We start from the raw sequence: 13,475 nt of genomic DNA on the forward strand, positions 1-13,475 counted from the left end.
ACAGGTGCTCACAACGCCTGGTTGATATTTTTTTGTAGAGATGAGGTTTTGCCATGTTGCCCAGGCTGGTGTCAAACTCCTGAGCTGAGCTCAAGCAATCCACCTGCCTTGGCCTCCCAAAGAGCTGAAATTACAGGCATGAGCCACAACGCCCGGCCCAATAAATAATTTTAAATTCACTAGAATAAGTATATTTAGCATTTCCAAAAACAAAATTCAGTAAAATTGACAGCAAGTACTTTGAGTTTTGGGGTATTTTTTAATATTTAGATTATCCCAAAAGAGACATAATCTAAGGATTTAGAAGCAAAACTAAGTAACAAAAAATGTCACAAGCTAATTTCTTAAAATCTATAAACTACCTAATTGTTCCATTTCTTCTGATATGAGTTCACTTGTGCAACTTGCCAGTGTCTCCATGTCTTCATCCTGTACTCTGACTTTTCGCTCACCCCGATGTCTCCAAACACAAGACTCATCTACCTAAAGAAATAGTTATTTTTCAGTGATGGAGCTTTAGATAAGACTAATGAAAATCAGGAAAAAATAGATAAATAACCAAGAAGCTGAAGAGTACCTTAAAAAGGAAGCTAAATCCCATCATTAGATATGAAGGAGGAAGAAAATTCTTTTTTCCTACAAAAGATAATGTACATAGATGCTTTAAAAATCAATTTTCTCCAGTTTTTGCTTGCAAAACAAAAAAGAAATTAGTGTCAGATGACGTTAAATTGCCACATCCATTTTGTCTTTTACTATGTCATGAATAACATTTCCCATTTATAGAATTGGGCCATATGTATAGGGAACGGTTATTAAGAAGAAAAAAAATACATGCTTGGTCTGATATTTTCTGGGTTAGTCAGACCCTGAATATTCTATTTTCAGAAATAAGTTTGGGCTATACTTTCTTACCCTTGTAACTAAACTCTGTGAAAGTGCAGTCCCCTCAATAAAAATATACATGAAGAAGATATGACAAATAGTCAACTTGCCACATCAAGGCAAAAATCTCCTTACTTCATAACAGACTTCACATAGGAAAACTGGGTAATTAGTCTCTGTTCTGAGAGTATTTGTAAATTGTCCTCAAACCTGTCTCCATAATCCACTGACAAGTGTAGAGATATTTTTCCCATCAAGTCATTACCTCTTATCATGAAGCTTCCTGTTGTCAAATATTCTCCAGTTGGTGCTGTTTTAGATACCTGAAGAACACAGTAATATTATTATTATTTAAAATACACTGAATTTTTTTTAAACTTGAGAAGAAAGTAAAGTCAGAGTCAAGTAAGCCACACTCTCTCCTAAAAAGTTTATAATTTAGCAAAAATTCTCAATACTAAAGGGAAAAGATAATCCGTTTAATGACAGATAACCCTTTGGAAGTAACAAAGAAATAACAAAGGATTCACTACATCAATAATTTTTTTTTTTTCCTTTTTGAGACGGAGTTTTGCTCTTCTTGCCCAGGCTGGAGTGCAATGGCACGATCTCAGCTTATCACAACCTCCGCCTCTCAGGTTCAAGTGATTCACCTACCTTAGCCTCCTGAGTAGCTTGGACTACAGACATGCGCCACCACCCTCGGCTAATTTTTTGTATTTTTAGTAGACATGGAGTTTCTCCATGTTGGTCAGGCTGGTCTCAAACTCCTGTACCTCAGGTGATCTGCCTGCCTCGGCCTCCCAAAGTGCTGGGATTACAGGCGTGAGCCACCACACCCAGCCAATTTTATCTTATTTTTTTTGAGACAAAGTCTCACTCTGTTGCCCACACTAGAGTGCAGTGGCGTAATCTCGGCTAACTGCAACCTCCACCTCCTGGGTTTAAGAGATTCTCCTGCCTCAGCCTCCCAAGGAACTGGGATTACGGGCATGCACCACTATGCTGGCTAGTTTTTGTATTTTTAGTAGACACAGGGTTTCACTATGTTGGCCAGGCTGGTCTTAAACTCCTGACCTTGTGATCCGCCTGCCTTGGCCTCCCAAAGTGCTGGGATTACAGGTGTAAGCCACCACACCCAGCAATGATGACAGCCAGAACTGGTCCATTCATCTCTTCCAGCATGAGATATAATAAGAAAACTAAGGATAGTTTAATGTGCTTATCATAAAGCTCTGTTTACTAAAAGAAAGCTCTATTTACTAAATAAAAATTTTTCTAAGATACTGTTTTTAATAATAAAGTATCCTTTTACTTTACAAAATAAAGATGATAGCAGATTTAAAAAAATATATCCTAGTTTGGCAAAACAGAAAGTGAGTAAACTTTATCCCACAATTAAAAAAAATTTTTTATACATCTGTGAAACCCCCAAATCTTGAGAGTACCTTTATTAGTCATAGTTATTAAAATTTCAAGGGGCCAGGTGCGTTAGCTCACACCTGTAACCCCAGCACTTTGGGAGACAGAGGGAGGAGGATCACTTGAGGCCAGGAGTTTGAGACAACCTAGCCAAGATGGCAAAACCCCATCTCCACAAAAATAGAAAAATTAGCTAGGTGTGGTGGCGCACACCTGTGATCCCAGCTACTTGGGAGGCAGAGGCAGGAGAATCACTTGAACCCAGGAGGCAGAGGCTGCACTAAGCAGAGATTGTGCCACTGCACTCCAGTCTGGGCAACAGAGCAAGACTCCGTCAAAAACAAAAAACAACAACAACGACAACAAAAAACCAGCAAGGGATTAAAAACAGACTAAAAAAATTTTCTTAATAAAAGAATTAAAACCACTTTTATAACAGTATTGAGGTAGCAATTTATAATCCCCCAATATGACAATATCACAGCACAGCAGATAATGAAACTGAATCTAAGCGAGTATAGTGAAATTGAACTCTTTATCCTGCTATACAGCTTTAGAAACTTGTAAAAGTACATCATCATCAATTTTAATTCTCAAAAGTATAATAAGAAATCAATAGCAATGTGAGGTCAAATACAGAATGAAGTATCACTAAACTGAACAGCACTGGCTGGGTGCTGTGGTTCACCCCTATAATCCCAGCACTTTGGGAGACTGAGATGAGAGGATCACTTGAGGTCAGGAGTTTGAGAACAACCTGGCCAACATGGTAAAACCCCATCTCTACAAAGAAAAAAATATATACAAAAAAAAAAAAACACACACAATAACATCATTAACCACAAAGAAGGGCAATTACTAAAACCAAGTACACACAAAACAAAAAAAATGAACAACAACAACAAAAAAAGGATATACCTACTTTTCTGGAAGGGCCCAAGAGAATTGAGAATATTCCAACAAAGATGAACAGGAGAAAGGCCTTTTAGGTCAGTATGCCAATAATGATCAATAATAACTGGAACACTCTTTATCCTGTATAACTGTGTGGATCACTCTGTTCATTTACTTCTCTGCACAAATCCTACCTTCCCAGAAAGGTTCTCCCAATACTTCATCCAAAGTGGCAGCCCCTATCACGCTCTATCCCCTTCCCTGCTTTTAAAAATACATATTTTATGGCACTTATTACCTGACAGACATTATGTACATATTTTCCTCTACCAACAAAATGTTAGCTCTATCAAGGTAGAGCCTTGTCTGCTTTATTTACTTCTATGCTCTCAAAATTTGGCACACAGTAGCTCTTAGTAAGTTAAGAAAAAGGACAACAGCCCTTATTACCTGATGATGGTACACCCACCAAGCACTAGTGATAACTCGTGCATCCCAAGCAGCACTGTAGCAAAGTGCCATTGTGCCAGCTTCAGTCAAGGTCCGTGGCGGAATGGGTTCTCCTGGAATAACAATCCATAATATTTCAATACCAAAGTATGGACTTTCTCCAGAGCAAGGTATGAAAATCACATACCTGCATGACAAAGTCATTCACGTATCTTAAATACTAATATGTTTTTATTTCACCATTACAAAAATCTACTATTCACATTAAAAATGTATTTTTAATATTGCTATTTACAGAGTAAGCTTTTAAATGACCTATGTAAATAAAACATGTCAGAGAAGAAATACCCTCTCCATCAATAATTCTAACTTCACTCCAGAAAAGATAATTTAGAGAAATCCATTTAAAGTTTGAAGACTTCCAAAATTAAAATAGATTGGCTGAATCATCAAAATGAAGAGCATATGAATAATATGTCCCTTATGGTTAGATTCCAAATATTTTTAAATTGTGGTATAATTCATATGCCATAAAATTCACCCCTGTAAAGTATACAATTCAATGGGTTTTTGTATATTCATAATGCTGTGTGACGATCAACACCATATAATTCCAGAACATTTTCATCATCCCAGCGAAGAAACCCTATATTCATTAGTAGCCACACCCCATTTCTCCTCTGTACCCAGGCCCTGGCAGTCATTAATCCATTTTCTGTCTCTATGGTTTTGCCCATTCTGGACATTTCATATAAATTATATGAGGAGGGGAGAAAAATTAAAAAAAAAATATGTAATTATACATAGTGTTTTATGTTGGCTTCTTTCACTTAGCTTAATGTTTTCAAGACTCGTCTATGTTAAAAGCACATATTAAGTACTTCTGTTCTTTTTAAGTCTGAATAATATTCCATTATGTGGATATACTACATTTTGTTCATTCATTAACTGAATGACATATGGATTGTTTCCATTTCTTGGCTATTATAAATAATGCTGCTATCAATACCTGCAGCAAATAAGTTTTGTGTGGACATATATCTTTGCTTATCTTGGGTATACACCTAAGGGAGGAATTGCTGCATTATGTTTAACATTTTTTGGAACTGCCAAACCATTTCCCACAGCAGCTGTATCATTTTCCATTCCCACCAGCAGTATTCTATTTTCTCCACCATCATCACCAACATCTGTTATTGTCTATTTTTTCATTATAATCATCTTAGTGGGTATAAAGTGGTATCTTGTGATTTTTTTTTTTATGATGGAGTCTCGCTCTTGTCACCCAGGCTGGAGTGCAGTGGCGCTATCTCAGCTCACTGCAACCTCCAACTCCCAAGTTCAAGCAATTCTCTTGCCTCAGCCTCCTGAATAGCTGAGATTATAGGCGACCGCCACCACGCCTGGCTAATTTTTTTGTATGTTTAGTAGAGATGGCTTTTGCCATGTTGGCCAAGCTGGTCTCGAACTCATGACCTCAGGTGATCTCCCGGCCTCAGCCTCCCAAAGTGCTGTGATTACAGGCATAAGCCACTGTGCCTGGCCTCTTTTTAATGCTATTATACATTGAATTGTTTTATTAATTTCCTTTTCAGATTGTTCATTGGTAGTGTACAGAAATACAACTGATTTTTGTTTACTGATCTCATATCCTGGACATTGCTGAACTTGTTTATTAGCTCTCATAACTTACGGTGGATTCTTTAGGTTTTTTAAATGTGTGTGATCATATCAACTGTAAACACAGGTAGTTTTACTTTTGCCTAATTTAGATATTTTTCCTTTTCATTGCCTAATGACCTACATAGAATCACCAGTATAATGTTAAATAGAAATGGCAAGAACAAACATACTTGTCTTGTTCCTCATGGGAGGAGGAAAGCATCCAATCTTTCACTATTAATTATGATTGTTGGCTGTGGGTTCTTCATAAATGCTTGTTTACCAAGTTGAGGAATTTCCCTTCTATTCCTAGTTTGCTGAGTGTTTTTTATCACAAACAGATGATGAATTCTGTCAAATAGTTTTTCTTCATCAATTGAGATAATCATGTATGTTTTTTGTCCTTTATTAGTAGACTATATTACATTCATTTCCATATACTGAATGAACCTTTCATTCTTGAGATAAATTACTTTGTCATGGTATACAATCCCTTTAATATGCTCTTAGATTCAGTTTGCTAATATTTTGTCAAAGATTTTTGTGTCTATATTTACAACTGGTATTGGTCTGTAGTTTTCTTGTGCTATCTTTGGTTTTGTAATACTGGTCTTGTAGAATGAGTTAGGAAGTGTTCCCGTTAATGCTATTTTTTTGGAAGAGTTTGTGAAGAACTGGCATTCAACTTTCTTGGTATAATTCACCAATGAAGCCATCTGGCCTAGGGTTTTCTTTGATGAGTATTTTTTTTTTTAATTCTTTATTATTAATCCAATCTCTGTACTTACAGGTTGACTTCAATTCTTTGTTTTTTCTTGAGTCAGTTTTACTAGTTTGTATCTTTCTACAAATTTGTCCATTTCATTTGATTATATAATCTGTTGGCATATATTCCCTTATAATCCTTATGATAACTATAAAGTCAGTAGTAATGTTCCCTATCTCAATCCTGATTTTAGGAATGTGAATCCTCTATTTTCTTGGTCAGTCTAGCCAAGGGTTTATCAATTTTGTTTATTTTTTCAAAGAACCAACTTGGGTTTTGTTCATTTTCTCTATTTTTTTTTCTACTCTGTTTTATTCATTTTCACTCTAATCTTTATTATTTTCTTCCTTCTCCTTGCTTTAGGTTGTTTTTCTAGTTCTTTTTTTTCTTTTTTTTTTTTTGAGACAGAGTTTCGCTCTTGTCACCCAGGCTGGAGTGCAATGGCGCGATCTCGGCTCACCACAACCTCCACCTCCTAGGTTCAGGCAATTCTCCTGCCTCAGCCTCCTGAGTAGCTGGGATTACAGGCACGCGCCACCATGCCCAGCTAATTTTTTGTATTTTTAGTAGAGACGGGGTTTCACCATGTTGACCAGGATGGTCTCAATCTCTTGACCTAGTGATCCACCTGCCTCGGCCTCCCAAAGTGCTGGGATTACAGGCGGGAGCCACTGCGCCCGGCCGTTTTTCTAGTTCTTAAGGTGCAAAGTTAGGTTACTGATCTGAGATCTTTCCTCTTTTCAAATATAGGCATTTACAGCTATAAACTATTGCCCCCAAGGGCTGCTCTTCCTGCATCTCACCAGTTTTGATACATTGTATTTTCATTTCATTCATCTCAAGGGTTTGGTGACATCTTTTGCACTTCCTCTTTGTTCCACTGGTTATTTATAAGTGTGGTATTTAATTTAATTCATACTTATGAATTTAAAACATTTTCTTCTATTATTGGTTTCTAATGTCATCCCATTATATAAGTCAGAAAACTTACTTTGTCTAATTTCAATAGTTTTAAATGTACTGAGGCTTGTTTTATAGACTATCCTATGATCTACCCTAGAGAATATTTCATAGGCACTTAAGAATAAACACAGGTTGAGCATCCCAAATCTGAAAATCCAAAATGCTCCAAAATCTGTAACTTTTTAGTACAGCATGATGACTCAAAAGACAATTCTCACTGCAGTTCGCTAGAAGCGTTTTGGAGCATTTTGAATTTCTGATTTTTGGATTTGGGAATGCTCAACTGGTAAGTATAATGCAAGTACTCCAAAATCTAAAAACACTTCTGGTCCCAAGCATAGGATACTCAACCTGTATCCTGCTGTTGTTAGGCAGAGTATTCTAGAGATGTCTATTAGATTTAGTTTATAATGCTGTTCAAGTCTTCCATTTCCTTGCTGATTCTGTGTACAGTTATTCTATCTACGACTGAAAGTTGGGTATTGAAGTCCTCCATTATTATTGTAGAACTATCTCTTCCTCCCTTCATTTCTGTCAGGTTTCCTTCATGTATTCTAGGGCTCTGTTATTAGAGGCACATATGTTTATAATTGCTATAACTTCTTGATAGACTGATCCTTTTATCGTTATATAGGTGTGTGTGTATGTGTGTGTGTCACTCTGTCACCCAAGCTGATCATCCTAGCTCAACTTTCTGTAGCTGGGACTACAGGTATATGCTACTGCATCCAGCTTTTAAAAAAAATTTTGTAGAGATGGGGTTTCACTTTCTTGCCCAAACTTTCTTGCTCAAACTCCTGGTCTCAAATAACCCTCACACTTCAGCCTCCCAAAGTGCTGGGATTACAGGCATGAGCCACCACATTGGGTCCTCTATTAATATTTGTCTTACAGTCACATTAAAAATTATTTAAAGAAAGGAACAGGAATTCTGAATAGAAAGAAATGTATTACCTGTTGGATTCTTAATTACACAGCTAGTAGCTCCATGAAGATCAGCATGTACATAAATGTCTCCTTAAACACAGAAAAATAAAAAATGACATTTTAAGTCCTAATTCTCTTTTTTTTTTTGAGATGGAGTCTCGCTCTGTCACCCAGGCTGGAGTGCAGTGGCACAATCTTGGCTCACTGCAACCTCTGCCGCCCAGGTTCAAGTGATTCTCCCACCTCAGCCTCCCTCAGCATCGCGAATAGCTGGGATTACAGGTGCGCACCACCACGCCCAGCTAATTTTTTAGGTATTTTTAGAGGAGACAGGGTTTCACCATGTTGGCCAGGCTGATCCTGGACTCCTGACCTCAGGTGATCTGCCCGCCTTGGTCTCCCAAAGTGGCTGGGATTACAGGTGTGAGCCACCGCACCTGGCCAAGTCCTAATTCTAAGTGTGAAAAATGATTGCAAACTTTAACACCGCAACAATAAGCTTTTTTTTTTTTTTTTAATAATACAACTGGTAATTTCTTGAGATTATAAATTCCATTACAGTGATCCTGATAGGCAATTCTATAAAGTTTTGGGCTACAAGAAGAGGTCAGTGCATGTCATAAATATGTTTGATCTGCTGGAAAGTATATTCACACTCTCCAAAATGTTATGCTTAAATGAGATAAAATTGGTTGGTTACCACCCCCAAATTAGCATATGCCAGCCTGCACAAAGATAAATATCAAAAACTTTAACTGCTCAATTTGAATTAATCAAAGATTCCTTCTAGGAATCTTAAAAAAAAAAAAAAAGGTGTGAAGAACATTTCAAGCACTTATTTTCAGTTGAATCAACTAATATAAAAATGGAACAAACTAATAATTGAACACCAGCAGCATAACAAAACAGAATTTTCACTCTTTCTACTTTGAATCAAAGTGGTTTTCTCTGAAATCAGAACTGAAAGAATGACATGTATAAAAAGAATAGATAAAAGTGGTTCTTCCGCTAGAGTCCAGTCTGTCATTAAAGTTCCATTCCCTGCTCTCAGCTGATCAGGGCACAAAAACTCAATGGAGCAGTTAGGCAGACTCAGATCATCTCAGCGGGAAGCACTCTCCATTTAAACATACTCATCTGGCCCACCCTCATTTCAAATTCAGGCACAAATGGCCTCCTTGAGGCTTTAGGACTTGTTTTCTTCTTTTTCTTCTGATACTGTTTCCCAGATTGGCTCCTTGATGTGTTCTGGTAACTGTACTATTTGTGTCTTTGTTAATTCCATGGCAACTCCTTCAGGTAAGTTTCGCTGAATATGTTCTAAGTAGACATCTGCTGTGCTTCCAGTTAGACGTTCTAACTCTAAACATCTGTAAAGTGTTCTCATTTCATACTGAACTCTGTGCTTCTTGTAAATATGCACCGATTTGAGAAGAGTAAATCGCTCTATTTTCCTTGGAGGTTCGTGTACTTTAATAGAGATACCAAGTTCTTTAGCAGCAAGCACAGCAAAATATTCATAGCTGTCTAATACAGCCTTATCGTGTCCTTTCACTAAAACCGACAGGCGCTTATATAATGTGTCTGGTTCATCAGAGATCGTTATCACAGGTTTGGTCAAATCCTTTGGAACATCAACATGTAGATTTGAAAACTGTACCCACTTCATACTGGTACTGAGAAGAAAGCCACCATTTTTGGCTGTACTGCCCTTAGAACTGTTTACAGAAAAATTCCCCAATCCCAGAAACGCTGGCACACGGCCCCGAGCGCTGTCCGCACCGCCATCTTGCCGCTCCCGACCTCAACAATAAGCTTTTAAAAATTTGACCCACAATGACTTTGGAGGACTGAAAGTTATTCTGTTAATGTAATACAACATCGAAAGTCCAACACTGCAGATTAGCTCAGCAGTACCACTTTAGGAATACTCACTTAAGATCTAAGCATCAAAACACGTATTCAGTGAACCATGAACCATCATGCATTAAATCTTTCTACTAGTTAAATCTATCAAACAAAAGAGTGCAACAAGGAAATCAATGCCTAATATTGACTGATCCAATCAGTTAAGAGAAAATTTTTCCATATTTTAATCTTACCTACCTGGTGTCAAGTATCGTTTCACAATTATTTCATTCTGTTGCTGATCTCGTCCACCTATAATTAGATAGTTCTCTGAGCTAATGAACCACAGAAATTTCTCAAACCTACCAAAATGAAAGAAAAATAGTAAACTTTTCTTTATAGCTGCCTAAATTCATACACTTTTTGCAAACAAAACAAAACAGGAAGCTATCCTGCCTGTGTAGGTTAAGACAAGTTGATGATGTAATTTTTTTTAAGGCATCAAGCTGAATCTTACTAAAAACCTGTAACACAAATTGCTCTAGGATATTCTTAAGACAGTCTTAGAAAGAAGAAATTAAATTCTATGTTTTAAAAAAGTTATCTCCTTACCCCACACAGCCTTCTTAAACTCAGTAACTTATAACAATAAATTACATAAAGCCAAAGTATAAAATGACATATGGTCCTTAGGTTTAGCTTTCTTTCAGTGAAGCACTGAATAGGCTTTAGACCACTGATAAGAAATGTTTTCCCACTCTGCTCTCAATAAATGAACATAATTAATCTTTAGATATGATATTCTTTACATTTCTTAAAATACAAAATACCAAAACTTGTCTTTAGAAGGGTAAAATTGTAACTTTTCTCAAAAGACAAAGTAACTTGGGTTTTCATGATTAATACTTGCAGGATAAAAAGTATAGAGTATATATCTGTATGACATTTAGAAAATTACATGCAAGACAGAGGAATATAAATACTTGCACATTATATATGACTATGGAGATTATCTTCTGTATGATTTAATCCACCATTTTTAAAAATTCTGGTTAAAAATGGTAGACTGGGCCGGGTACAATGGCTCACATTTGTAATCCCAGTACTTTGGGAGGCTGAGGCAGGCGGATCACAAGGTCAGGAGATCAAGACCATACTGGCCAACATGGTGAAACCCTATCTCTACTAAAAATACAAAAATAAGCTGGGTGTGGTAGTGGGCACCTGTAATCCCAGCTACTCGGGAGGCTGAGGCAGAAAAATTGCTTGAGCCTGGGAGGCATAGGTTGCAATGAGCCGAGATTGCACCATTGCACTCCAGCCTGGTGGTGACAGAATGAGACTCCATCTCAAAAAAAAAAGGTAAACTGAGCACAGATACTTAAACCCCCTAATACAATATCAAAAGAACTTTACCACTATTTTCTTTTTTTTTTTTTTTTTTTTTTTTTTTTTGAGACGGAGTTTCGCTCTTGATACCCAGGCTGGAATGCAATGGCGTGATCTCGGCTCATCGCAACCTCCGCCTCCTGGGTTCAGGCAATTCTCCTGCCTCAGCCTCCTGAGTAGCTGGGATTACAGACACGCGCCACCGTGCCCAGCTAATTTTTTTGTATTAGTAGAGACGGGGTTTCACCATGTTGACCAGATGGTCTCGATCTCTTGACCTCGTGATCCACCCGCCTCGGCCTCCCAAAGTGCTGGGATTACAGGCTTGAGCCACCGCGCCCGGCCTTTACCACTATTTTCTAATCCAATTTTTTGATTGGGTAACACATATTCATGGTTGAATAAAATTTTTTACTTCTATTAAGGTAGTGAGAGATTCTGCATACCTTCAGTTCCTGTTACTAAACCAAAGGGGGAGCCATTGTGATTGGCTTGTTGAGTCTCCATCTCGAGAGTCTTTACACATAAAAAAGCTAAAATATTTATCCTAATCTTCTCTTTTTTAGACATAACATAAACTGTTCTGCATACTGGTTTTTTCACCTAAAAGTAGTTTCTTCATTGCTAAATGGATGCACTTTACTTACTTAACCACTCCCCTATTGATAGTAAAGAAGTTTGTATAAAGACAAAGACATAAGAACAAAAAGAATGGGAGAGAAACATCATAGATGTATTTTGTAATCATCTTAGTAAAGGAATATACAGCCAACAAGTGAATAAAAAGTAGCCAATCAAAAGAAGGCACTAAGGAAGACAAAAGAGGACACAGAACCAATGGGACAAATAAAAAGCAAACAGTAAGATGGGCAGATTTAAACCCAAATATATGAGAGATTACATTAAATATAAAAGCACTAAATGCCCAGGTAACAGGCAAAGACTGTCAAACTGGAAAACAACAACAACTACACATATGCTCCTTTAAAATACAAAGATAGAAAGGTTGAAATATAATGATGAAAAAAGGCCAGGTGTGGTAGCTCACGCCTGTAATCCCAGCACTTTGGGAGGCCAAGGTGGGCAGATCACTTGAGATCAGGAGTTCAAGACCAGCCTGGCCAACATGGTGAAGCCTCATCTCTACTAAAAATAGAAAAATTAGCCAGGCATGGTGGCAGGTGCCTGTACTCCCAACTACTCGGGGGGCTGAGGCAGGAGAATTGCTTGAACCCAGGAGGCAGAGGTTGCAGTGAGCTGAGATCGTACCACTGCGCTTCAGCCTGGGTGACAGAGCAAGACTATGTCTTAAAAAAAGAAAGAAAGAAAAAAGATATGCCATGCAAACACTAACCAAAAGAAAGTTGATCTAGTTATATCTGACAAAGAATGAAAAAAATAGTTACAAGTTAGAAGGACATTTCATTACATTTGATAAAAGGCTCAATTCATTAGGAAGATAAAACAGTTCTATAGTTGTATCATCTAATTACATTGCCTCATATATAAAAAGCAAAAGGCTAGGTGTGGTGGCTCACACCTGTAATCCCAGCACTTTGGGAGACCCAGGTAGGCAGATCACAAGGTCAGGAGATCAAGAGCATCCTGGCTAACATGATAAAACTCCATCTCTACTAAAAATAGAAAAAAAACCAGATGTGGTGGCACGTGCCTGTAGTCCCAGCTACTCGGGAGGCTGAGGCAGTAGTATCACTTGAACTTGGGAGATGGAGGTTTCAGTGAGCTGAGATTGTGCCACTGCATTGTAGCCTGAGCGACAGAGTCAGAGTCCGTCTCAAAAATAATAATAAAATAAAAAGCAAAAACTGGCAGAAGTAAAAGGAGAAACAGACAAATTTGCAGAGGAATATTATAAACTTTCTGCCAATATATTTTAAACTTCGGACAAACTCTTTAAAAAAAATACTGCTTACTGGCCAGGCAAGGTGGCTCACACCTGTAATCCCAGTACTTTGGGAGGCTGGGCAGATCACAAGGTCAGCAGATCGAGACCATCGTGGCTAACACGGTAAAACCATCTCTACTAAAAATACACAAAATTAGCCAGGAGTGGTGGTACACGCCTGTAGTTCCAGCTACTCAAGAGGCTGAGGCAGGAGAATCTCTTGAACCCAGAAGGTGGAGGTTTTAGTGAGCTGAGATCGCACCACTGCACTCCAGCCTGGGTGACAGAGTGAGATTTCATCTCAAAAAAAAAACAAAAAAAAAAAACACTGCTTACCAAAACTAGGAAATTTGAACAATCCTT

General features: G+C 37.7%; 1 protein-coding gene and 1 pseudogene across 5 annotated transcripts in view; both read right to left on the minus strand.

The window, feature by feature from the left end:
• The window catches only part of NEMF (nuclear export mediator factor), a 71,557-nt gene that overhangs the window by 20,261 nt on the left and 37,821 nt on the right, over positions 1–13,475 (minus strand). For 4 of the 5 annotated variants that reach the window (XR_010338578.1, XM_021668198.2, XM_021668196.2 and 1 more), the window contains 6 exons: positions 10,076–10,179; positions 7,997–8,059; positions 3,652–3,764; positions 1,151–1,208; positions 578–636; positions 363–483 (listed from right to left, as the gene is read on the minus strand). Coding sequence is in view for 4 of the 5 variants with exons in the window: in XM_021668198.2 (XP_021523873.2) it covers positions 363–483; positions 578–636; positions 1,151–1,208; positions 3,652–3,764; positions 7,997–8,059; positions 10,076–10,179 (518 nt within the window). In the remaining variant the exon portion in view is untranslated. The remainder of the gene's footprint in view (positions 1–362; positions 484–577; positions 637–1,150; positions 1,209–3,651; positions 3,765–7,996; positions 8,060–10,075; positions 10,180–13,475) is intronic. The other variant, XM_021668197.2, reaches the window with a different exon arrangement.
• Positions 8,494–10,052, minus strand: LOC135270426 (small ribosomal subunit protein uS10m-like; annotated as a pseudogene).

The sequence above is a fragment of the Aotus nancymaae genome, unplaced genomic scaffold (assembly GCF_030222135.1).
Source record: "Aotus nancymaae isolate 86718 unplaced genomic scaffold, 86718_ANA_hifiasm-v0.15.2.pri h1tg000062l, whole genome shotgun sequence".
Lineage (NCBI taxonomy): Eukaryota > Metazoa > Chordata > Mammalia > Primates > Aotidae > Aotus > Aotus nancymaae.